This window comes from Lacerta agilis, chromosome Z (assembly GCF_009819535.1).
Source record: "Lacerta agilis isolate rLacAgi1 chromosome Z, rLacAgi1.pri, whole genome shotgun sequence".
NCBI lineage: Eukaryota > Metazoa > Chordata > Lepidosauria > Squamata > Lacertidae > Lacerta > Lacerta agilis.
This window is the reverse complement of record NC_046331.1, coordinates 7,138,447-7,165,431: the sequence shown is the minus strand read 5'-3', so window position 1 is coordinate 7,165,431 and position 26,985 is coordinate 7,138,447. Positions and strand designations below refer to the sequence as shown.

General features: G+C 44.6%; 1 protein-coding gene across 1 annotated transcript in view; it reads right to left on the bottom strand.

Moving 5' to 3' along the window:
- Positions 1-26,985, bottom strand: part of WHRN (whirlin) — a 105,056-nt gene that overhangs the window by 7,080 nt on the left and 70,991 nt on the right. The window contains exons 6-9 of the mRNA XM_033137810.1: positions 22,501-22,713; positions 18,796-19,002; positions 7,307-7,378; positions 1,234-1,837 (exon numbers count right to left, since the gene is read on the bottom strand). Coding sequence (XP_032993701.1) covers positions 1,234-1,837; positions 7,307-7,378; positions 18,796-19,002; positions 22,501-22,713 — 1,096 coding nt within the window. The remainder of the gene's footprint in view (positions 1-1,233; positions 1,838-7,306; positions 7,379-18,795; positions 19,003-22,500; positions 22,714-26,985) is intronic.

Below are 26,985 nucleotides of genomic sequence, written 5' to 3'. Positions count from 1 at the left end.
CCAATACCCCCCCCTTTCATGGTCCTGCTGCTCGGACCCATATTGAAGCTAATTAGTTTCCATAAAGTGTATTTAAATGTTTGATTTTGTATGTGTGTGTGATACCCCACTCTGTTTCCCCCACCCACAATGAAACACACAAAAAGCAAGTTGTGGTGTTTTGTGCCACCCAGAAATTTCAAGAGGTCACCTGCTTTTAGCATTCCAGTCTTGATACCAAGGGTCATGGTGTGAGCTCTGTGCTGCCCCTGCCCTGCCTGCCTACCCAACATACACTGTAACTGTTGAGAGATTCATTCCCCTGTGTGCAGTCATGGGTTTATTGCTTATCACATGACTGGGTATGTGTTTTGATTCCACAGAGTGGGAAGTGGGAAGTGACGGAAGACAGAAAGTTGGACAGGTGTTCCCTAAAGTGGGACTTTTGTCCTAAGTTGTTCTTTCTCTTTGCTGTCTGATGCTAGAGAGAGAGAGAGCCATGTTGAAGAGCTCCATGTGTATTGTATGTAATAAAGTAGGATAGCCAACATGCTGAGTTGCTGTGGTCTGTCACGCAAGCTGGGCAAACTCTGTGGATGCCTAAGAGTGTATTGATGCCTTCTGGCATTAATCACTGAGATGTCCGGGGGCTGATGAAGGCTAAGAAGCTCCCAAACAATCGCCCAGGAAACAGGGAACATGCCAATTGGGCATGTGTCTCTGCCAGGGTTCTACTTGTGAGTAGACCATTTCCTGACAGTAAAACACTCAGATGATCAGGTTCAAATCCCAGTTTCCTTGTAAAGTTCACATAAAATCATAGAACCATAAATTGTAGAGCTGGAAGGGACCCTGGTGGTCCTGTAGCCCAACCCCCTGCAACAGAGGAATATTTAGCCCAATGTGAAGCTCAAATGCACAACCCTGATATTACGAGTATTATGCTTTACCCACTGAGCTATCACCGTGAGCCAATTACAAGCTCTCAGCCTAACCTACCTAACAGGATTGTTATGAGGTTACACTCGTTGTTTTGCCCAGTTTTGTCTGGAGCCCCTGCTCACTGCTGGCATGCAGCCCCTGGAAGGTGGCGAGGGAGGAAATGTGGCACTTGGACTGCAAATGGTACCCCACCCATGTTTTAACTGGTGTTCGAGACCCTGCTCAAGTGCCTGGCAAAAAGCAGGTTATAAACACATTAAAGAACAGAACATGCCCATCATTAAGCAGTCCGCTAAGAGAAGAAATCCTCACCTCTGGCCTGGGGCAAAGACCTCACTTCATTCACATCTGGCTCGCTGTTGGGCCGATGAACTTCCACCATGATAAAGTGCTGTGCAGTGCCAGCTTCCCCACCTCCCTTCTCGCTGGGAGGCGGAGGAGCAGGATGAGATGGAGGTGGTGGAGGAGGAGGGGATGGTGCACTTGGGTTTAGAAGGGTGCCGATTTGCGTGGCTCTCTCAGGAGAGGGGTTCTTCAGCCGTGTTGGTGACTGGACCCGAGGGAAGGGCCCAATCAGGTGTTGGTTGACCAGCAACAAGTGGGCATCCAGGGGCCTCCGGGAGGAATGGGTGGCAGGCGAGACAGAAGCATAGATGGCGCTGGAGGTGGAGTCCTCTGTGGAGGAGGAGGCAATGCTGCCTGTATCCTTCTCAGAGAGGCTGGGTGGTGGTGGTGGTGTGGGGTTCCGGGGTGCCACAAAGAACAGGCCTGACTGGGAAGATTCTGAAGAGGGCCTCTTGAGGGTGTTGTTTGCTGAGATCCTGTCCTGGGGGGCAGAGGGGTCTTCTGTCGTTTGAGAGGGAGGAGGAGGAGGCTTGAAAGCTGGAGGCTCCTCAGGGAAGGAGGAAACATCATCCTGATTAGACCACAGAGACAAAACAATGACAACCCTTTTTAGATGGTGGTAAACAATGGTGATACCACACCTGCCTCTGATAAACAGCCACTAGCAAACTTCTGGTGAACAAGTACAACCACTGGTCCATCTGTTATCATCATGTGCCAAATGTATACACCCAAAGAGGCTTCTAAGCCAATGATGGAGGAAAACCAGTGACAGAAACACTAAAATATGAAGCATCCATGATTAAAATAGGCCAACCCCCCCCCACAAACCCCCCACAATCCCATTAAAGCAACACCACTGTTAAAATAGGAGACTGATTGAGAGATCAAGATACTGCCTGTGTAAACAGGTGCATTCCCCAAAGCTGGCAGAATGCCAATGCAGATGAGACCTTTTTGTATTTCGCCCAAGAGGGTGGGATCTACCCCAGTATTATCCATTTGGATTGGGAGGGGCTCTCTGGGATATTGGGTTGGGTTTCCCCCCCATCTCCAGCCAAGCTGATCCTTTTAACTAGACACAACAGGGATTGAACTAAGAACCTTCCACATGAGAAGCAGGGCCTCTTGTATTGAGCTATGCCCTGTGCCCTATCATCTTCTGCTATTTGAAAATACACTAGGCTGTGTTTTCTGTAGAAATCTGCCCTATACATTGAGATGATCTCTCTTAAACTTGGAAAGTTGGGCAGGTGTGTCATTCCTCAAAATTAGATGTTATGCAGTTTTTGCTTGGGGAGGACACCAAACAGAATCGGGGGCTATTGTATTGTGGCACCCCAAATGTGGAATACCCTCCTACTTTGGAGAACAACCCCCAACTTGTTCCTACTGATGCTGCTGATGCTGGTGAACAGCTTTTGGACCAAGGTACCTAAAAGGTAGTTTCATAACTCATATACCCAAGGAATGCATTCCTGCAGATACCATCTCATCAGGAGGTCCGTGTCATAGTGGTTGGAATTGGGCCTGTTAGCATGGTGGCACATTGGAGAGGCAATGTCTCTATTGTGTTTTTGGTACCTACTGAAGATCTCAGTTTCCCAATGAACCTTTCTAAGTGGAGATTTTCATCCCAGCTCGTATCTGTACTGAGTTTTGAAACTGTTTTTTAACCATGAAAGTGCTTGTGATTTTTAAATTAAGATTTTTATTAATTTTTCATAACTTAACCAATTAATTTAAACTTCAGATTTGTTACATGTTTTTCTTACAATATGACTTTCTACGTTCCTTTCCATTCTGTTTTTATACCCATCCCTTTTGTATACTGCATCATATCACACATTTCACCTAATACTTGTTCCTGTATTACATAATAGTCTATTTCATATATTATCACTTCCCAGTACTCAAATTTCAAATCCTGTCCACAATTTCATTTGGTTATATTTCTAAAAAAAAAAAAAAAAAGCCTTCCAAAAAAGGCTTGTCCTTTGTGTTGATCTCTTACTTTCACCATTAACTTTGCCAATTCTGCATACTCCATTTATTTTAGGAGCCATTCTTCTTTCATTGAACTTTTCTCTTCTTTCCAGTTCTGTGCATAAAAGATTCTGGCTGTGGTTGTTGTTATATACATAAATAATTTAACAATCTTCTTTGGGACCTCTGACCCAATTATCCCTTGGAGAAAAGCTTCAGACTTTTGGGGAATAGCCAGTTTAAATATATTTTTCATCTCATTATGTATCATTTCCCAAAAGCCTGTAGCTTTTTCACATGTTCACCACATATGAAACAATGCCCCTTCCTTATGTTTACACTTCCAGCATTTATTTGACACATAATTGCCAATTTATTTGGCATTAAATACCATATGTATATAATTTTCATATAATTTCCTTCAAAGTAAAACTGGGTGTTTAATTTTTTATTTAATTTATTTTTTAAATGTCAATTATTATTTTTTGAATTTTTTTTAAAAGCATGCTATCATTGTTTTAATATATGAACTTCTATATACCATATTTTCCGGCGTATAAGACGACTGGGCGTATAAGACGACCCCCAACTTTTCCAGTTAAAATATAGAGTTTGAGATATACTCGGCCGCAGATTCTCCACCCGGCGTATAAGACGACCTCCGACTTTTGAGAAGATTTTCCTGGATTAAAAAGTAGTCTTATACGCCAGAATATACAGTATTTTTTCACTGCTGTTGTTTTTTGTTGTGAAATCACTTTAAGATATTTCATGGGAATTGATCCATAAATGGAAGTGAATAAATAAATATCAGGTGAATGCTGTGGTGTCAACAGCATAATCTACCTCTGTTTCTCTGAAGTATCCTCTGTCCCAGGCAGATCATGGCAGGGATTGTGTCTGGTGTTGCAGAACGAACCTTCAATTTTTCCACTTCCACCGCCTTGCTCTGCCTGAGTGAGTTTCTATCTGAGGAGTCCGAATGGACAGGGACATAGGAATGCAGTCCGCTTCTGGGTGTGCCTTGAAATTATAATACCTCAGTGGAGAGGAGATGGATGTTATGGCAATGAGAAGCATCCACCCAGAACAGAAGTGAATGTAAGAAACTTCACCTCAAATGTTGAGGGCTGAACCATTAATAGGAGGTCTTTGTTAACTGCATGGCTTGTAGAAGTTCACCTTATGATGGCATAGGAAGGAGACTCATCTGTGGTGGCACCTACTCTATGGAATGACCTCACCTTGGAGATGAGTCAGGCACCAGCTTTTGGGTGCTTCTGCCATGGTTTAAAAACTCATGTTTGCTCCGGGATTCTTAGGCCACTCATGCCAGATTGCTTTTTAGCACCCTGATTACTGCAATTTATGTTAATGTTTTTATTAATAGCTTTTTAAGGATATATATGCTTTGCTGCTATGTTTTGTGCTGTATTGTAATAATGAGTTGCAACCTATGTGAGCACCCTACTCAGTAGATTCAATGAAATTGATGGACAATGCACTATATATTGAAAGCAGTATCAAGCCACTCTAAACAGTCATTGCTTCCCCCGAAGAATCCTGAGAACTGTAGTTTGTTAACGGTGCCGAGAGCTGTTAGGAGACCTCTACTCCCTTTGCATAGCTATGGTACTCAGAGTTCCCTGGCAAGAGGGATTGATTGTTAAACCACTCTAGGAGGGGAAAAGGAGGTAGCCTACAAACTCTCAGTTCCCTTAAGAAACTGCACTTTCCAGCCATGACTCTAAGTGCAGTGGCTCTAAGTGCAGATGGGGCCAAACTGAGATTCAATCATTTCAATGAACCTACTCTGAGTAGAACTGAATTGGATACAACCAGTGGTTCTTATTTTAGCTGCAAATCACAAGTGGGGCGTCCATGCAATATTAGGTCTGTGCCATTCCTACATGGGATGTGGGTGGCGCTGTGGTCTAAACCACAGAGCCTAGGGCTTGCCGATCAGAAGGTCAGCAAATCCCCGCAACGGGGAGAGCTCCCATTGCTCGGTCCCAGCTCCTGCCCACCTAGCAGTTTGAAAGCATGTCAAAGTGCAAGTAGATAAATAGGTACCACTCCGGCGGGAAGGTAAACGGCATTTCTGTGTGCTGCTCTGGTTCGTCAGAAGTGGCTTAGTCATGCTGGCCACATGACCTGGAAGCAGTGGCATAGGAAGGGTGGGGCGTAGGGGGCGACCCGCCCCAGGTTCCAGGGGAGGGGGGTGACACTCCCTGGCCCCACCCCCCAGCACCCCGTCCATTGCTCCCGCGGGGAGCCAGCGAGCAGGTGGTGGGTCTTGGGGCTGCCCGACCTGCCACTTGCTCGCCAGCTCGCTGCCTCGCAACAGCGCCAGCCGGATGCATCCAGCTGGCGCTGCTGCTCCCGCTGCAAGGCGGTGAGCGAGCGGCGGGTTGTGGGGCTGCCCGACCTGCCGCTCGCTCGGCGGCTCGGATCCAGTACGCATGCCCGGAATTCCATGCCCCGCCCCCAGGGGGGTGCCTCCGTGCCACGCGGAGGCTTGCTCCGCCACTGCCCGGAAGCTATCTGCAGGCAAATGTTGGCTCCCTTGGCCTATGGAGCGAGATGAGTGCTGCAACCTCAGAGTTATTTGTGACTGGACCTACCGGTCAGGGGTACCTTTACCTTTATTCCTACATTTACCCAATGTCCATCAGTGGCAGCTGGAAACATAGGTGCCAACATCTAGGGGCTGTGGGGGCTTCACCCCCCAATAAAATGTTTGAGGGGGCCACACACACACCCTCCCTAGTTTATGGGCGCTGCCATTCAAATGGTGTGTGTGCACCATGTTCATGTGATCAGTTATGTGGGGTGGGACTTACCTGGCCCCCTGCAATATTTTATTCAAGTTGACACCCCTGGCTGGCAACCATTGAATCTGGTGGAGTGGTGGGCAGAGCAGCTAATGGGAGGTAGATTCATATCTATCTCTCTCTCTCTCTCTCTCTCTCTCTCTCTCTCGCTCTCGCTCTCGCTCTCGCTCTCGCTCTCTCTGTGTGTGTGTGACTGGAGGCAGTGTAAACTTGTTCTGTGTTTCCTCTCATCCTCCTCTGTTGCAAAATTACAGTGCACACTTAAGCCATTCTTAGACGAAAGATTCAGTGGGCTAAAGCTCGACTTCTAGAAACCTTGCATTTCTAGGTGTTAGCAATAAATACCTAGATTAAGGGTAGAAGGATCTGTCACTTTTTGTCATCTCGGTTTATCATTTTTCCAATCTAGAATTCAGTTCTTCACTTTCTACAGAAATTTGTGGTTCTTATTTTTTTTTTAAAACATCTCCAGGAAAAACACCAGCATCTCAGTGCAAATTTAGCTCAACAAACTCATTTTTATTTGCATTTGACCCAACATTTTTGTACACATTGTTCTTGGAGAACTGCATCACACAATTCAGAAAAGTGTAATTTTTGAAGGATGGTTACATTTCAGTTCGCATATTAGTTTGGAATTTCACAGATTTAGCTTCAGATGTGTACTGATTTGAGCTTTCCCTTCATCCCTAACCAAGATATACCTGTAGTTTTTTCAGGTCACCTTATACAAAGAGAGATGGGCAGAAAGAACTCCAGGGAATCTTGGAATGATTAAAAAAAGAAAAGAAAAGAAAAAATGTATGTATGACTATGGCCCTGTGGAGTTAGGATTGCTGGCCCATAGTTATGGAAGTGGTGCTGCTCCACCCACCCTCTACCCCATTCCATAGGGATTAGTATCCTCTACTAATTGCTCAAAATCAAGCCTTTCCAGTGAAAGACTCAAGCTGTTCACATGTCAAGACAAATGTGTTGTAGAGCAATAGAACACTAGGATATATGCCAGTTGGTGGCCAATTAGGAAGCCTGGCATAAGGTGTGCTCATGAAAATAAGCTGCCAATTAGATTAATATCTTCACGCCAAGGAAGTGCATGTTTGCTGCATATTGCGTGGCACCCTGGATACGAGTCCTGGTCCTGATAGGGAGGGAGCATTACTGTGGGGAAGTAAAGGCTGAGGATGGTAGGTGGTGGGTTGAATGAGAACATGCCTTACCAGTGAGATGTCAGGCAGGGCGTTGACGTTGCTTTGACTTTCGTTTCTGCTCCCTTCCAGGTCTGACGTATTCTAGCCACAAAGAAGGAAGATAAAGGTCCTTTTTTAATTTTGTAATAAATAAATAAATTCAACACCTCTTTTTCAAACAAGGTTCTCTGGGTTGCATGCAGCAGGTCTTGCCATCCCTTTTGGGGCCTGTGGCACATTTGCAAACCTGAGTAACTTCTGTAGGTACCACACAGTTACTGCAACTCTTCCTCTCCCCCGCTGTAACCAGTAGTGTAGTGGCTAATTCTGAAGTGGGAGGTCATATCTACACCCCCCCTATAAGATTATATACGGTAATCATTAGGCATGCATCACAATGATCAATACAGATATATATATATATATATATATATATATATATATATATATATATATATATATATATATATATATATATACACACACACACGCGTACGTGGGCAAATGGCTTGGAACGTTCCAATATCTTCTTTTGGGGTGATTTAGGCTGTGTTTCCCTTGAAGTTCCATTGTGCATAGCAGAACTTGCACACAGTTCTCTTGAAAATGAAGCCACTTCTATGTTCAGTGTTTCTAAATGATTAGCTTTGGAACATATAGAGTAACTCCTCCGCCTCAGTGATGCAAGAATAAAACTACTAGCACATTTGCAAAGCTATCTTTTCAAATTGGACGGGCGACCATGTGTTGACCCTCCCAACTCTACAATTCTCTGATTCCTTTGTGTTCATACTACTGTACATGTCTACTTCTCCAGAGTGACCCTAGCAGCTTCAGTTGACTTGGCTCATTTCACCCTTATCAGTTCCAATCAGAACAAAGGTTGAGAAGACTTTTTGTCAGTGTCTTAAAAGCTACCCTTTCATGCTGATTGGGTGGTTCTAAGATGCTGGAAGGGACACGGGTGGCGCTGTGGGTTAAACCACTGAGCCTAGGGCTTGGCCGATCAGAAGGTCGGCGGTTTGAATCCCCGTGATGGGGTGAGCTCCTATAGCTCGGTCCCTGCTTCTGCCAACCTAGCAGTTCGAAAGCACGTCAAAGTGCAAGTAGATAAATAGGTACCACTCCAGCGGGTAGGTAAACGGCGTTTCCGTGTGCTTCTCTGGTTCGCCAGAAGCGGCTTAGTCATGCTGGCCACATGACCCGGAAGCTGTACGCCGGCTCCCTCAGCCAGTAAAGCAAGATGAGCGCAAACCCCAGAGTCGTTCGCAACTGGACCTAATGGTCTTTACCTTTAAGATGCTGGAAGCAGAGTCCATGCCCCTCCCTCTAGTGACCCTGGACCACTGCACCTCTACCCTGAAACTACCCTGAAACTTGTACCACTGTTAGGCTTGAAAGAAATCCATCTATTGGTCAAAAAAATACTTTCAAGCCTAATTTCAGCAAGGGTGGATGGGATCCTGCAGGAGTCATTTGTAGTTGCAGGTCCCATGTTGGTGACCCAAGGCTTACAGAATGCATGGAACAACAAACAAAACTCTCTGCAGTCAGTTATAGGCAAACAGCCATGTCCTGCCGCCCCGCCCCCCCCCCAAATCTCCTGCAGAGCCAATGGAAATGAATGAATGAATAGGAAGAGAACGTACCCACGTGATGCCGGAACAAAAACATTGCACACACTATGCAAAAGAATAAAAGTTTACTGCCTCCCCTCTCTCTTTCCTCACCTCTCTTCTCCCCCAACTTTATACTATATTCAACATCTCACATTAAACAGAGCTGATCTGTGGAAAGGACTCTGTGATCTGAAAATACAGACGATGTGTGTACTTTTGTAACCCAAGAAAATCTTTAAATAGAAAAATAAAAAAATGCCACTCTCCCCCTCTCTTGCACACACAAACACTATTTTTACATGGGTAATTCTTTCCCTGTCACCAAATCAGTTCCTTCTCAGACGTATACAGCTCTTCGTCGTCCCCCAGCTTTTAAATCTAATTATAGCCCAAATGCCATTATCAAATGTCAAAATAATGCTGAAAATAAATCAATGGAATTGGCAGATTAGAACTTTTTTTTTTTAAGCAAACATTAAGTAGCTAGTTTGTCTCTCTGGCAGTCAAGGGACTGGTGGGGCTGTCAGTCAGAAAAGTATTGAAGGTGAAGTGTTGCTGAGCAGGAAAAGGACAGGAAAAGATGAGGTAGACACCTCCTGTTGGTTCAATTAACATTGTGGGATTTCTTTAAAATGTCATTCTTCTGCTTGGGGCTGTCTGGAATGTAACTCTACATCCAAGTGGATCAATTACAAACCAAACTGTAGGGTGAGGTCTCGTTTTCCATTTTAATGGTAGCCAATAAGCTGAATCTGTCAGCCACTTGGGCCATCACTCTCCTTTGCACAAATGGTTTTAGCTCTACTTAGTCAAGGGACCCAGGTGGCGCTGTGGGTTAAACCACAGAGTCTAGGGCTTGCTGATCAGAAGGTCGGTGGTTCAAATCCCTGCCATGGGGTGACCTCCCATTGTTTGGTCCCAGCTCCTGCCCACCTAGCAGTTCAAAAGCATGTCAAAGTGCAAGTAGATAAATAGGGACCGCTGCAGCGGGAAGGTAAACGGTGTTTCCGTGCGCTGCTCTGGTTCGCCAGAAGCGGCTTTGTCATGCTGGCCACATGACCCGGAAGCTGTCTGTGGACAAACGCCGGCTCCCTCGGCCTATAGAGCGAGATGAGTGCTGCAACCGCAGTCGGACACAACTGGACCTGATGATCAGGGGTGCCTTTACCTTTTTAGTCTTGGGAAAGCATACAAATTAAGGGCGCTTTCAGACTGTTTTGCTTTTGGGGTTGATCACATGTGTGAAAATACAGGTTATCTGATTAAAGTTAATTTGGCATTCTTGCACTACAAACTTGCTACTCCTCACAAATAGGGTACAAATTAATGAATATATAACAAATAAATACAGTAACTATGGATTATCATTCTAATAATTTATGTGTTCTTGTGTTTTAGATAAAGTCAACCTACTGAACTGGAGGGAGGTTATTCTTCACATTTAGCGATAACAGCAATCGGAGAATTCCTTTTAGACTATTTATGCCGAAAGGAAAATAAAGGATCTGGAGACGTCTGGTGTTGAATATTGGGAAAACATCACCTAGTAGATCAAGGAGCAGCTGGATATTATCCTGGAATATAGCTGGATACCACCCTGGAGGGAACACTTTGTCTAATCTTTACAGTATATATATTGTGCAGTATATAAAACTGATAGATGGAGAATCAGAAGCCCTTTTTATCTCTCTCTCTCTCTTTTCCTTCCTTTTCTTTTTTCATTCTTTTAGTATTTTTATCTTCCTATATCTTCTTCCTTCCTTACTTTGCTTTTTCTTCTTATTTCTTGGCGTCCTCTACTCTGGGTTACTGAAGGGACTGTACACACAGGAAGGTGTTGGATGGCTGGTGAAGAACCCAGTGTAAGAGAAGAAGAAGAAGAAGAAGAAGAAGAAGAAGAAGAAGAAGAAGAAGAAGAAGAAGAATCTGGATTTGATATCCCACTTTATCACTACCCGAAGGAGTCTCAAAGCGGCTAACATTCTCCTTTCCCTTCCTCCTCTGTGAGGTGAGTGGGGTTGAGAGACTTCAGAGAAGTATGACTAGCCCAAGGTCACCCAGCAGCTGCATGTGGAGGAGCGGGGAAGCGAACCTGGTTCCCCAGATAACGAGTCTACCGCTCTTAACCACTACACCACACTGGCGGAATGGGGGAGGGAATGCTTCTTCTAAAACAGTTGTTGCCAACTGCACTTTTTATATAAGGAAGGTAAGAAATCCCAGGTTAGGAGGCTGGGAGAAGAATAAAAACAGTGGAAGAGGGGCCTGAGGAGTGTGTGGGCACGCGGGGAAGCAGGTTCCTAGCCACTCTGACCGAGTGTGTAAAGGCATGATTTTTTCCACCCCACCTGGACCTGTGCTGTTGGTGGAGGCCAACTCCTAAGTACCTCTGAACAATAACCCCGTCTTACTTACAAGTTAGAGGAGCCTCTGCGCTGGGACAGCCACCTGTCAGCATGCACAATACTGAGCTATGTGGACCAGTGAGGCAGCTTCCTAAATTCCGAAAGAGAATATATGGGGGGGGAGGGTTGAAGTTGAAGGAGATGTGAGGGGTTGAAAGGTTGGTCAAGGTGTAAATGGAGAGGATGGGGGTTTGGCAACAGGGGTTGGGGCCTTGGCACGGGGTTGCGGTAGGCAGCACTGGTTGTCATGTATGCAGGGGTGGCAGCCTCTAGTATGTGTGTGCGGATATATTATACCCACTGGCACTTTTTCAACTCTCAAGCATTGTATTACATAGCTGGAAAATACATAAAATAAACATTATGGAGCTGCCCCCACCCCAATTTTGCTCTGTTTTAAGCAAATTAGCAATTAATGCAATGCTATGACCCGGCATAGCTTCTTCCAATTATCTCAGCACATAATTAATCTCCCACTTAGAGGACCTGCCTGTGATTAAAAAAAAAGCTATTAGTCAGGGAGGTGATGATAAACCAGGCCTGGCCAGATGGTTTGCATTGGTAAGGCACTGAGAGGAAGAATCAAGGAAGCAGCTTCCTATTTGAACTGATCAATATGCTGTTTGTCACTTCCTTCAACCCCAGTCATCTGTGTAAACCACACAATTACCGAAATACCAATTTTAGGGGAAATGGGATTGATAGCACTAGAAGGCTAGCACTAGAACTAGCCTATTGTGGAAAGATAAAAATTTTATTTGTTGGTCCATATACAGCAATAAAATATGCCATGGAAACATTCATGAACATATTTTACCTGCTGAGTTGCAGATGTGATTTGGCATTTAGATCAAAGGTTCCCATAGTGGGCACTTGCATACTCACGGGGGGGGGGTATTGCAGTGGGATTACCTAAGGGAGTGTTAAGAGGCAAGGGGGTGGCAGTAGACTGCTGGAGGTGCAAATGGCTATCAGACTTAGAAAAGCTGATATCACTAGATCAAGTTCACCAGTTTTGTCTAACTAGTTGATTAAACTAAGTATTAACTGGATTTTTAATAAGTGTTCAGTTAATTGTTACTGTATTGAATGTTATTGTGTTGTTGTCTTCTGTACTGGGTTGTGCAAATGACTTTTTACACGGTAGGGGGCACTGGGAATCAGGGGCGTAGCAAGGGGGAGCGTAGGGGAAGGATTGACCCATGTTCCATAATGGAGGGGGTGACAAATTATCAAGGAACAATTACTGCCCTACTAGGGCGGTTCATAAAAAACTTTTTTAAAAAAATGCCTGCTCCAAAGGTCATATCTTACTATACTAGGGGTTATATAGCTATATATGAAATTTCATGCATATCGGTTAATATCTTGACCCTCCTCCACCAAAATAGCTGTTTACTTGGCTGTTTGCCTAGGTTGTGAAGGCTGAAATTTCAGTTCAGTGGAGCACTTACTGTTCCCAACCCTAACCCTGTGGAAAGCCATCTAATTAGACTTTAATTTGATTTTGAGATGTTTTTAGGAGGTAATTTAATTATTGTTTGATTTTATACCAATGTTATGTATCTGATGTTAGCCACCCTGAGCCCGACTTCGGCCAGGGAGGGTGGGATATAAATAAAAGTTTATTATTATTATTATTATTATTATTATTATTATTACTACTACTACTACTACTTGTTATTATTCCTTTGTAAGAATGAAATAACGTAAAACCATTTTTGCAGGGGGGAGGAATCAATGGGGGGGGGACAAGAAATTTTCTGTACCAGCTACCACCTGACCTTCCTACGCCTCTCCTGGGAATGAGTTTATGGAACTGGCCAGATGCTGACAAGTGTGCACCAGGGGGAAGGGTGGCTGGAGTCTGACTCAGGGGAGAGGGGGCAGTCATTTGTGGAGACCTGTGGCAGCCAGGAGGCAAGAGCTGAAGGCAGGGGAAGCTTTCAGAGCTGAAAGGTAGAGCACAGGACAGGTGAGAAGAAGAGGCAGGTGAGGCAAGTGAAGGGCCGGGTGCTTTCTCACCCTCTCCTGCACCACTGTCTCCCAGAACAAGGAGGGGATTGAAAAGGGATGAGCAGAGGAAGTTGCCACACAGGTGCATTCTCCGACTATGTGCGCACTGCCTTTACATAAACAGGTGGAGGAAGACTTGTCCCCAATTGCTACAGCTGCTCCATAGAGTGTGGACCTGGGAATAGTGGCCTAGCTGCAAGATTGGTGTGCAGGTATCCAGAGCTGTAGAAGTGACTGAATGTGTTATCTTTGACAATATCTGATGTATGCACACCTTTGGCTGGGGGAATGCCCTTGACATAAGAGGATGGCGGCCCAAAAGAGTTTGGGAACCACTGGTTGAAATGATTTTAGTACAGGGTTGAGGGGCATCAGAAGCTGAATGCAGCCTTCCAAACATCTCTGTTTGGCCCTTAGGACTTCCCCCATACCACAACTCCTCTTCCCAGGCCACAACTCTCAGTGGCCCAGCATCACACCTCCTGGCTGGAAGGTGTCCTCGAACTCTGATGATGTCTCCTGCTTGCCCAGGTGGACTGTGTGTAGAAACTTACTAGACTATTGTGCAAAGGTAGAAAGTTTAATTTGTTGCTCCAGTTCCTTTTGCCTCTTACTTTGCCCACCTCTGGCACGTGACCCCAGAAGGTAGCCCAGATGGAAATGTAGCCCTCAGGCTGGGGGGAAAAAGCAGATACTTTGGCTAAGTCCCATCCAGCTCAATTCCCCTTGTTTACAGGAACCAAACCCAAGCCAGCACCCATTAAGAATTGCTTACCTCCATGAGGTCAATAAGCCACAAGAGTCGCTCCTGGTGGGGCCATTTTAAAAAAAAAGGTAAAATAATGGATAGGAGAAGAGAAATATGTTAGAAGGAGGGAAGAAATAAGCATACAATATATCCTTCAGGTTCAGTGTTCAAACACACCCATGGTACCAGATGAGCTATTGAAAAAAGAGGATTGAACAATGGTTTATATTGCCCAGTATCCATTTTAAAACTGCTTTGAGTGCTGCTTTTGCATTTCTGGGTTTTGTTGTTTTTAATTGTGATTTGACATTATTATTATTATTATTATTATTATTATTATTATTATTATTATTAATTGTAGTTATGAAACGTTTGTCCTCCAACGGAGAACAGAGTGATGCATGACAATAGAAAAGTAATACATAAAGAGACGGAGGATGGCGGGGGAAACAAACCCAAAATTAAAACATTCAGAAAATTAACAACAATTATAAATACAAACCCTCACTTTACTGTTCAGGGCCTTAGACAAGGACCCTTTCCCTGTCCTACCTGGAGATCCTGAGGACTGAACCTGGGACCTTCTGCATGCAAAGCTGATGTTCTATTGCTGAGCTACAGCCCTCATGTTTAAGCAGTTGTAGCCCCTAATGTCTTTGTCCATGGAGTTTTCTTGGCAGGGATACTGGAGTGGCTTGCCAGTTCCTTCTCCAGGTGGATCACATTTAGTCTAAACTCTCTGCTATGACCTGTCCATCTTGGGTGGCCCTGCATGGCAAAGCTCATAGCTTCCCTGAGTTATTCAAGCGCCTTCGCCACGACAAGGCAGTGATTGATGAAGGAGCATAAAGAAGACTGATCGCCGAATAATTGATGCTTTTGAATTATGGTGCTGGAGGAGACTCTTGAGAGTCCCATGGACTGCAAGAAGATCAAACCCATCCATCCTTAAAGAAATGAGCCCTGAGTGCTCACTGGAAGGACAGATCCTGAAGCTGAGGCTCCAATACTTTGGCCACCTCATGAGAAGACTCCCTAGAAAAGACCCTGATGTTGGGAAAGATGGAGGGCACAAGGAGAAGGGGACAACAGAGGATGAGATGGTTGGACAGTGTTCTCAAAGCGACTGGCATGAGTTTGGCCAAACTGCGAGAGGCAGTGGAGGATAGGCGTGCCTGGCGTGCTCTGGTCCATGGGGTCACGAAGAGTTGGACACGACTGAACGACTGAACAACAAACAACAAAGCCCCGAATGTGCAGTGTGTGAAGGGGTTGTACTTGTTGGCCCTTGAGGGGCCCCTTCCAACTGTACAATTCTGTGATCTGATGCAGAAGGCCCTTTGACACATGCCATTGCTGCAAATCCTAGTTTTAAGATTCACCCCTTCTTTGCTGATCTTATTATTATTATTATTATTAATTATATTTCTATACTGCCCTTCATCCAAGGATCACAGCATACAGTTTACTCTCTTAAGGACAGAGCCGGCTGCTACTGGAGGGTGTTCTCCTGAAGATACTTAGGCTTGGGGCAGTGGTGGTTGGTGCCCATTAGAACAGCAGGTGGCGACAGAGCTAACGACAGAGACAACTATATTCTAGCTTTGACCCCATCCTGATCCCTGCTTCTATGTAGGGCAACACTGAGGCTAAGGAGTGTCGCGGATTGCTCCACACTGTTGTAGCAGAGAAGTGCAAAAGCCACAGGTTCTTTAGTGCAGTATTCTTTTAATATGAGCTATATACATACAGACAGTTCATACAAAGACAAGTAGGAAAACTTCACTCTCACTCTCTCTGACTACACCACCACACCCTGCTTAACAGGTTCCCATTTAATGCAAGACAACAGCCAATCATCTGTCAGCACACTCTTGCTGAGTCACTCTGACACAGTAAGGTTTTCAGGTCTATTGCATCAGCTTCTTTTACTTTACATGCAAGCTCAAGCCTGCAGATTTACTAGGCTACACAACATTTTATGTATCCCGACAAGGAGGAGGGTGTTGACAGCCCCCCCCCACTGCCTTACATGGATGAAAATTAGAAGACAGGCAGGCCGGGAATGGTTGAGGTTGGTTGGGCAGTGCCCCATTTTCCCTCACAAACCAGCCTCCACTGGCTACCAGCCATTTAGGGAATTATGAACACCTTGAACCAGGCCTGGCTGCTTACTGGCAGCGAGCACAGTGTTTTAAAGAGCAGAGTGCCACTCTCCCATTTTGCTGCACCAGTTAGCAACCCAGCATGGCATTCTCTTCTGTGCAACTTTCCAGGGACCACATGCCAGTGCTGGGCAGCACCAGAGGCAAAAGTGGGAGGAGAAATGAATGCAAATTTCACCTTATTTATTTATTTATACATACATACATACATACAGTAGGCTAGTTTCTACACCCACACCTCTGTATTCTTTATCCAGTCAAGCAGGAAGAATAATCAGAATTCAAGGAGAGATTACAGGCTGGCAAAAACTCTCAAGGAGGGCACAGAACATGACCTCAGCTAGAGAAGCCTCAAGGGCCACAGGTGACCCCTTGGTCCTAAGATGCCGCACTCCTGTTCTAAATAAAAATCAGAGTGAGGGCAGAACAAAGGAAAGGATATCATTAGTATTGTAAAGCTGTAAGCTGCTTAGAAGCCATGTTGGCATATCAACAGAAGAAGAAGAAGAAGAAGAAGAAGAAGAAGAAGAAGAAGAAGAAGAAGAAGAAGAAGAAGAAATTAATTAATAATATTTCTAGAATTAGCCCTCAAAAAGCACAGCAGTGTGGTTTCCTATTCCATCTCCAGGCAACACAACCAGCCTCCTCCAGCCTCCACCCCTGGGCAATGCCTGCCTTTGAACTACCAGAATCATCAGCTCCATTTATTAAAAGAGGTTTTCAATTTCCCAAGGCTGCTAATGCGTTTATGATGAAAAGGTGTTTTATGGCCAGCAAATTAATTTTGTGGCGGTGAGGCTGCATGCTTAGAGGTGATTATGCTAACTTAATTAGACGTCGTGTGTGTGACGAGGTCTCTGAGATGTTATATAACAATGACACTGAGGCGCGGGGAAGGTTGGCAAGAGGGGAGAGGTGAAGAGGTCAGCTGAACAGGCATTAGGCTATGTTTCCCCACATAGCCCTACAGAAAGTGGTAAAGTGTATGATTGGGTGTAGTTTTAACAGGCAGAAGTCAGGGAGAAAAGAGAAAAGTACCTAAGGATGCAAGAAGAGCCATGCTGGATCAGGCCAAAGGCCCATCAAATCCAGTATCTCCTTCATACAGAGATTTCCCAAACCATCCAGATTTCCCAAAGGGAAGCCTGCAGGCAGGTCCTGAGCGCAATGGCATTCTCCACATTTGAGATTCCCCGCAAGTGGTATTCGGAGGCAGAGTGCCTCTGACGGTGGAGGTAGAACACAATCTTAATGACAAGTTCCAGTTACAGGTAGGTAGCCGTGTTGGTCTGCCATAGTCGGGAAAAAAAAAATTCTTTCCAGTAGCACCTTAGAGACCAACTGAGTTTGTTCTTGGTATGAGCTTTCATGAAGTGTGCATGCACACGAAAGCTCATACCAAGAACAAACTCAGTTGGTCTCTTAGGTGCTACTGGAAAGAATTTTTATTTTTATTTTTTAATGACAAGTAACCTAGATAGCCTTCTCCTCCATGAATTTTGGCTATGTGATGATAAAGTCAAATCAGATGGAGACGATACCTAGCTGTGCCTTTAAATGTAGGGTTGTTTTATCCTGTATTGCGGGGGGCGGGCGGGCTTGCGATTTGGATGGTGCCCCACATATCTGATTTTTATTAGTTGGAGCTTGCAACTCCCCCCTGGAAATTCCACGCACAGGGCCTACAATCTGGAAATGGAGCAAAAGATTAAATCTTTCAGTGCTTCCCCTCTTACTAAGATCCCAGTCTAGATTTGGCATCTTGTGCTGGCAATTTGTGCTGGCAGCCTGAAGACGTAAGAAGCCATCTTATACAGAGAGGTCTGTAGTTTCTGGTTCCAAAGGCAAAGGCACTTTGAAAGGAGATCAATGTTTCAGGTTCAGGACGATGAACAGTGCTCCTGTAACTGACGTCAAACACCCCAGTTGTCTCAGCAAAGTCCTGGAGCAACTGGCAAAGTTTTATAGTATGGTTTTGTTAGTCATTGACTGGAGACCCCACTGCCTGAGTTCACCTATGGGTTCACCTAGCTCAGCCCTATTTACACTGACTGGCAGAAGCTCTTCAGGGTTTCAGACTGGGAGCATTCCCAACCCTATCTGGATATGCCAGGAAATGTACCTGGGACTTTCTACATGCAAAACAGATGCTCTACCTCTGAGTTACAGGCCATCTTCAAAGACACATTTACATATATGCAATGTTACAGGTGGGTAGCCGTGCTGGTCTGCCATAGTCGAAACAAAATAGAAAATTCTTTCCAGTAGCACCTTAGAGACCAGCTGAGTTTGTTCTTGGTATGAGCTTTCGTGTGCATGCACACTTCTTCAGATACCTGAAGTATCTGAAGTATCTGAAGAAGTGTGCATGCACACGAAAGCTCATACCAAGAACAAACTCAGCTGGTCTCTAAGGTGCTACTGGAAAGAATTTTCTATTTTGTTTCATATATGTAATGTTTAGTTTGAGTTTCAGCTATATCTTGTTAACTAAAAGGGGATAGGACATGAAAATGTCCAACCATGGCACATATCAGACCACTGAAGGAGAGGAGAAGGCACTTACCCGAGCTGAACTGACTGTGGTAGAAGTGAAATGACTCCCAGTGGAAGAGACTGTGTCACTGCAGGACATCAAGGAGTAGGAGTCCGTTCCTGTCCCCGAGGGCTGCCGGGCCTTCATGAATTCGATCTCCCTCTTCAGGACCAGATTGTCAAAGCGGTCAAGATCCTGAGGAGATATGACTCCCCTCACCTCTGACAAGAGTGAGAACTGCAAAGATAGAAGATAGCATTGATTGCCACATGGCTGGCTATAATATTGGGTGGGCAGCCTCAGGCCCAGGAGCCAAAAGTGGCTCTTCAGTTCTCTCTATCTGGCCCTCAGTACTCTCAGCAGGCCATACCTCTTACTGCTCAAATGCAGCATGGTATTGAGATATGGGGGATCAATCATAATAACCTGAAAGACCTGGAAGTGTGCCAGAATAAGTTCCTAAGGTATCTGCTGGAGGTTCCTAAGGTACCACCAGATACCCCTGCTGCCTTCCTTAGCACAGAGACAGGTGTCGTGTTTGTAAAAGCTAGGGCAGATATGGCTGCTTTTTTGTACTATAAAAGGGTCCTGGACAGAGGACCACTTGCCTAGACTCTGCCTGGAGGAACAATGGAAGAAGGGTGATTGGGCCAAGTTAGTACAAGACCTGCTAACCTCAAAAAACCTGACAACAGATATTTTTGTAATCCCTGGAGTTAAATGGTTGCTCAGGGATTGGATTCATAAACAGAATAACAAGCAAGATTTATCTCTACCCCATATCTCAAAATTCTCCCATTGGTACTATTTACTGAAATCTAACCACACCAGAGATCAATACTTGCAGTCACTTACCTTTGCCTCTCTGAGAACTGCATTTACAGCTCTCCGTTTTCAAACAATGCCTACATCAGTCTCAGATGGAAGATATAGAAATGTTTAAGACTTTGTACTAAAATGCATTTAAGACTTCGTAATTGTGGGGTAGGTGAGGTAGAAGATCTCCCCCATTATATACTTCATTGTTAGCTCTATCAAAACCCCAGAAATAGATTTTTGGAACAGGCGCTGGCACCACTACAGGGACAGAACCCTGAAGTGAAAATATGTTGGCTATTACAGTATCTGACTATGATCTGTTTGTCACATACAAAACAGCCCTATTTGCTAAAGCTGCTAAAAGTATTCATGCTAGCTATATAAAGGACGATGCTTGTAGACTGTGCAGGCAATTCATTAATTTGACTTACTGTAAATCCATATCTCTGGATTTCTTTTAACAGGTTTTAATTGACTTGCTGGATCTGTAATTGAATTTGTAATGGCCTTTAGTGAAACTCAATAAATACTGGTAATTGATGGATTTGCTATAACATGGGTGAGCAACCTCAGGCCCAGGAGCCAAAAGTAGCTCTTCAGTCCTCTCTATCTGGCCCTCAGTATTCTCACTACGCCATATCTCTCACTGACTCTGCCTCACATCCTCCTCAAGTGCTATGCCTGTTTGGAATGCGTCCCTGAATTCTGTTAATGGCTCTCGCTTGCCAGGGTTGAGAGAGGAGTGCATGTGTATAGATCCTTCTGACTTTTCTGTGGTTGAAAGGTAGCCCATTGGTCAAAAATATGAATTGCATCCATTGCTCCATTGACTTAGTCCTCTGGCCACGTCCATCAATGGAACATGGAACCTGAAAGGTTTCCCATGAGTGAATGCAGTCCTTAGGCTGAAAAAAATGCTCCCCATACCTGGGCTAGATAACTTCTTCAATTAAAGAATACTTGTATGTAAAGGTCAGATGACCACTTTACTGGCTCCTCACTTCAAGCAACTTGTTGATCCGAGGTAGGGAGGGATGGGTGCATCTGTTTGATTCTTATTTTTCCAATATTAATTTCAGTGTTCTACATTTCCATATGAGTTAGTAAAATTTTACAACAGTTTAGGGCTAATTTTTCCTAATATACACATTTTTGCAAGCAATTTCCCTTAAAATACTGCACTTGTGTATGTTATTTTCTGCTACATCTGCATTTTGATGTATTTTTGTAAACATTACTTGGCTGGAAAACTGCCTTGCCAGATTTGGAGAAATGTGAATTTCAAAGGACTGCTAATGTTTTTAGTTTGCATAACATTTCAGAAAGAGCAAATTAGGTAGGCTTGCCTTTAAATGCAAGCTGAACTGAAATTCTCTCCTCCACCACCCATCCCTAAGCAGAGCACTAAATCAAAGCTTGCTTAGGCTTAACCCATTTGTTTAGAGTTGTCCAGTTTAATTCTGGCATCTGGCAGTGCTCCTCTGTCCTTTAAATGCTGATTGAACAGGCAAACCATACCAAACAAAACAAAACAAAACACAAAAGAAGTGAAGACCTTTAGCAGGCTAAAGGTTTTCTGGGCTTAGAGATAAAGTAATCAGTAGAAAGTACCCAACACAGGGCAGAAAGTGCTGTTGCTCAGAAAAAGTCCCAGCTTCACCTGGAAGCCTTCATAACCCTTCTGGGTCAGGGAGAACCAATGGATAGCCAGGATTGGTAGGGTCACTCATGTAGCTACTGTCTAGGGCAGTGATGGCCAAACTTGGCCCTCCAACTGTTTTGGGGACTACAACTCCCATCATCCATAGCTAACAGGTCAGGGATGATGGGAACTCTAGTCCCAAAACAGCTGGAGGGCCAAGTTTGGCCATCACTGGTCTAGGTCCTAGGCCAGGGGTAGGCAACCTAAGGCCCATGGGCTGGATGCGGCCCAATTGCCTTCTCAATCCGACCCGTGGACGGTCCGGAAATCAATGTGTTTTTACGTGTGTAGAATGTGTCTTTTTATTTAAGATGCATCTTTGGGTTATTTGTGGGGCATAGGAATTCGTTCATTTCCTCCCCTAAAATATAGTCTGGCCCACCACATGGTATGAGAGGGACTGTGGACCGGCCCACGGCTGAAAAAGGTTGCTGACCCCTGCCCTAGGGCCTAGGCAATGCTCTGGACTGCAATTACACTAGCTCACCACATGGGGCAGCATCAAACTAGATCAATGGGTTCCTGCTTCCAGCCATGCAGTTAATACTGTATCATTGACCATCTCCATTCCTGCCTGTCTGGCAGCAACAGATTTCACAGGAGCACCTTATCAGATATAAAGAAATTGGCAACGCTATTTCCATTGAATGGAATGGGGTCATGAAGAGTCGGACACGACTAAATGACTAAACAACAACAACAACAACATTTCCATTGAATTATTTATCCAGAGCTGTGCCCTAGGACCATCTACACAGGTGGTTTTCTGCATGCACAGCAGGAACCTCCTCACTCCTTTCTCATGCTCTGTCTTGATTGTGTGGACAAAGGAGGGTTGATCCCATCTTAGACTGAATACATGGGGGGAGGGTAGCTGTAAGCCCATAGCCTACCACTATGTGCATTTCACACAATGAACCTATGTCCATGCCAACTGTCTGAGAGTAAACTATAAGCACAATCAGGGACCCTGACTATTCACAAGGATTCCTGATTGCATGGATGGAATCTGTGAGCTGATGCAAGCTGAGGATGCAAGCAGATGCAAGTTTTGCTGGAACCAATGGATGCAAGCAAACCTTGTTTCCCCTTGCTCAATGCAGTGTGTAAACACTCATAGCAGAAAGTCAAGAAAAAGCTGGAAACCCCTACCAGAACCCTGATTAGCTCATTATTCCACCCCCACCCTCGCAACTGGACCTCTCCCATCTAACCTTGGCATGAGTGTTGAGCAGTTCAAATAGAGCCATGACAAGGGCATCAACTGGAATGTTGTTCTCCTTGTACTCATCCAGGTAATAGCCCATGGTGGATCGCTCAGGTTCATTCAGGAGATGTCGTGCTTGCTCCTCCAGCATCACACGGCTTTGGTTCACCAAGCTGCTCAGGGTTACCTGGGATCCTGCCAGACCTCTGTAAAAAGATGGCTGGGAGTGGGAGGAGGAGAAAGAGCATTAAAGGAAATGAGTTTTTCAGGGCCACCATCACCTGACTGCAGAAATCTTAGTCCATTGGTTATTTGACCAATGCCACTTATAAATTTGTACGTGAAGAAAACAACATAACTGAAGAAGAACATCGCCCTTTCTTTGGGTTGAGGCCGACTTAGTTTTACTCAGAGAAGATTCATTGAAATTAATGAGCTTATGCAATCCATGCCCATTATTTCCAATGGATCTAGTCTGAGTAGGATTAACATATGCTTTAGTTTCAGGTGAGCCGTGTGTGCTCCAGATAGAAGATAAATTCCATTCTTTGCATAAGAGAAAGAGGACTGCTGTTTCTAGTACAGCATTGTCTTTTTGGGGGGTGGGGTTTGCTGGGAAACATAGAATTGAATGTAGCTTTCCTCCACCTAGTTTCTTGCTTTAATGTCCCCCACCCTCTGCCTCATTTGGAGCATCCATGCTTCCCAAGTAAAGCCTTATTCATGCATGTTTTTGTATGCATGTGTACTGGACTAATGGGAACACATGAGCTAATCCTGCCCCAGAAATGCTGACTTGTTTGCTGGGCCTTGTGTGTTGGGTGCCATTTTTTAAACAAAAAACAAATGTGGAACTTCTGGTCGGTTAGGTGGCTGGGATGGGTGGCTGCGCAGTGTGGCATACTGCATGCCAGTATGACTTGTCAACTCAATGCCCTCCTGATGTTGTTAAGACTCCAACTGCCATCAGTGCCAACCAGCATGACCAAAGGTCAGGGATGATGGGAGTTCATTAAGAATATAACAAGACCCTGCTGGATGAAACCCTCCTTCCCTGGAGATTTTTTAGCTGAGGTTGGATGGCCATCTGTCATGGGTGCTTTAGTTGAGATTCCTGCATTGCAGGGGGTTGGACTAGATGACCCCTAGGGTCCCTCCCAACTCAATGATTCTATGATTCTTCATTAAAAAACCAATTAAGCAGCAGTTAAGAGGGAGTTCACCACACCTAGTCTCTTGGATCCTAGTCTATCGCTCTAACTATGACACCACACTGGCTTTGTAGTTCAGCTTATCTGGAGACACAAAGTTGGCTGTCCCCGAAGTAGCCTGTGCATTCTCCCCTGCCCTTTAATGCATTTGATACCCAGGATGATTTGATATCAGCGGATGCACTCTGCCACTAAGCTGCTACCCTGCCCCTCCCATACAAGCCTCTTTGCCACCTCATACTATGTCCGAACTCCAAAAATAGATGGTTCATTATCTTGCCTTGCATTCAAGTGTCTGGGAGAGTCTCTTCACTTTAAAATTAGAACCTTTGCATAATTTTATTTTTGCATTATGCCTTGATTTTTAGGCTGTTCTTTAAAAAATAAAAAATGGGCAAAGAACCTTCATCAGCTGCAGACAGAGAAACGGAATCAGTGGAAAACGTAGGAGAGTGGCTAGCAGACATTGAGCTAGGAGCTGTAATTGTAAAGAGTTCCTCCATTAAAATCAAGGCAGCGGCTCTCAAAAGATTTCAGAGTAGGTGGCCTGCTGGTGGGGAATCTTTTGGCCCTTGGAATAATCACCAAATGTTAACACTTGAGCCTGATTGAGGGGAAGGTCCCTTTCTTGTTCCTAGCCAGGATTCCATAAGACCGCTGATGATGGCAGCCCAATTCATTTTAAGCAGGAATGGGAGCTCACCCCGTCGCAGGGATTCGAACCGCTGATCTTCTGATCGGCAAGCCCTAGGCTCTGTGGTTTAACCCACAGCTGGTAGAGCACCTCAAAACCTGGAGGCTCCATTTGGTATCATATATTTTATAGAATATTTCCCTGTGATCTAATCCTTTCTCAAAGCCATCCCTGCAACGGGGTGAGCTCCCGTTGCTCGGTCCCAGCTCCTGCCCACCTAGCAGTTCGAAAGCACGTCAAAGTGCAAGTAGATAAAGAGGGACCGCTCCAGCGGGAAGGTAAACGGCACTTCTGTGCGCTGCTCTGGTTCACCAGAAGCTGCTTAGTCATGCTGGCCACATGACTTGGAAGCTGTACGCCGGCTCCCTTGGCCAGTTACGCGAGATGAACGTTGTAACCCCAGAGTCGGACACGACTGGACCTAATGGTCAGGGGTCCCTTTACCTTTACCTTACTCTCTGAAATAATGAGGGGAAGGGTTGTAGTTCAGCAGCAGGGCACTTGCTCTGCATGCACAAGGCAGCAGGTCCAATCCCTGGCATCACCAGTTAAGGCTGGGAATGTCAACTGTCTAGAATCCTGGAAGCCCCTGCCAGTCAGTGTAGACAAGAAGGATCAATGGTCTGATTCAGTAGAAGACAGCTTCTTTTGTTCCTAAGAGGAATGTTTATGAAAGAAGACACAGACTTTGCATCTATTTCACTACTGAATAATTTCCCTTGGGAAAGATACTCAGAACATGTGAGGAATAATTCATGAAAGTATAATTGCACCTAATGGATTTGCTTCTGGCATTGTCTCCCACCCCCCACCCCACTTCCATTGGTGTGGTTCCTTTTCTTTTGTTGCTTGAGTACAAAGTCACAACTGCTGCTGAGGTTGAAAAGATGGGATAGGCACCATTGCGAGTTGGGTGTGTGTGTGTGTGTGTGTGTGTGTGTGTGTGTGTGTTAGGCTGTGTGCCAGAGTCCCTTCAGTTTCCTGGATGCAGCAAGGATTTAAATTGCTGGAGAGCCAGATAAGTTTCTTGGTAATGGTCCTCTAAGAATGGACCATTAAGGTAACAAAGGAAGTGGCTCTGTGCTAGAATGCAAATGGGTGGGGCTCCCTCCTTCAGCTCACTGGTAGTTAGAAAGACAAAGGTCAGAGTTGAGGCGCGTAAGCTAGAAATTAGAAAAAAAAAGTTGCAGGATGGGAAGCCAGGGAGTCAGAACCATGCCTGATTTCTGCTGGAATCCAAATATGTGGTTATGGGAGTAGCAAGACCTTCTTTGGGTGTTAATGCTGTAAGCCTCTCCATCACAAGCTCAGATTGTATATATGTGTAAGCAAACCATATATCATAAAGATGCCACAGTCTGCTGCCCCTCATTCTGAGGAAACCAAACCCTGGGTAAGCGCTTGGAACCCTGGAATCTCACCATGCTCAGAGATTGGGGTAGCATGCAACAGTGCTGTCGCTTTAAGGGAGGTCAGATTTGTGACCAAAATTGGAAAGATCAATGGAGGATCACAGAACAGTCCAATGTACTAATAGCGAACTCCTCATCAGTTATTGGATCCATGCACGAGAGAGGCATCAGTCGGCTTGGTGTGGCCCAAACATGATACGTGGACATGAAATATTGCCTGACTGTTGTGGGGAAGGGAAATGGAAAATTGGGAGAATTTGCCTAATCCTATCTGAAGAAGTGTGCATTCACACAAAAGCTCATACCAAGAACAAACTTAGTTGGTCTCTAAGGTGCTACTGGAAGGAATTTTTTAACTTTTTTATTTTGTTCCTCCTTTTTAAGTCATTGAAGTTTGAGGCCATCCTGTGGGAGAGAGTACCAAAGTTTAATTATGTGCTGCATGAAGAAGTACTTTCTTTTAACTGTCCTGATTATTTATTATATACCACTAGAGCTATGTCAAGCAATCAATCTCTTGGAAAGTCATGTCCAGATCACCTTTAGAAGGGTTAGACCTGAAATGGATGAATTAGTGAGTTTCAATTTATGCATGTCATTTTTCCAACTTTATATCCAGTTCCCTGCATTGCTTCAGCAAGTTGTAATTATATATATAGCATTTTAAAAATTCTTTAACAAATTTCGCATCATGAACACATTGTTGCATGCCAGTGTGACTAAACACATTTTGCAAGTAATTCACTCTAATATATCTGTATGTTATTTTCAAAAATACCATGCATTTTAAGGCACATTTCCCCATAACATGTGGCTTTATGTATACACTGAACAAAATAGAAAATTCTTTCCAGTAGCACCTTAGAGAATTCCAGTAGCACCTTAGAGACTGGTATACACTGGTTGAAGAACCGCATCACAAAATCTGGAGAAGTACAAATTACAAAGGAAAGTTGTGTTTCTGTACACATATTGATCTGTGAAGTGTAAATTAGGTAGTTTCTCATTCAGCTGCAAGAAAAATCTAATTCCATTCCCCTCCCTATAACTCAGAAGTAAGACCTATTGAGTTGAATGGGCCTTACTCCCACATGAGCAAGTTTAACACTACAGCCAAGTTCTTCAGAGCTATTCCAAACATGACAAGTGTTTTCGTGAACAGACATTTTCTGAGG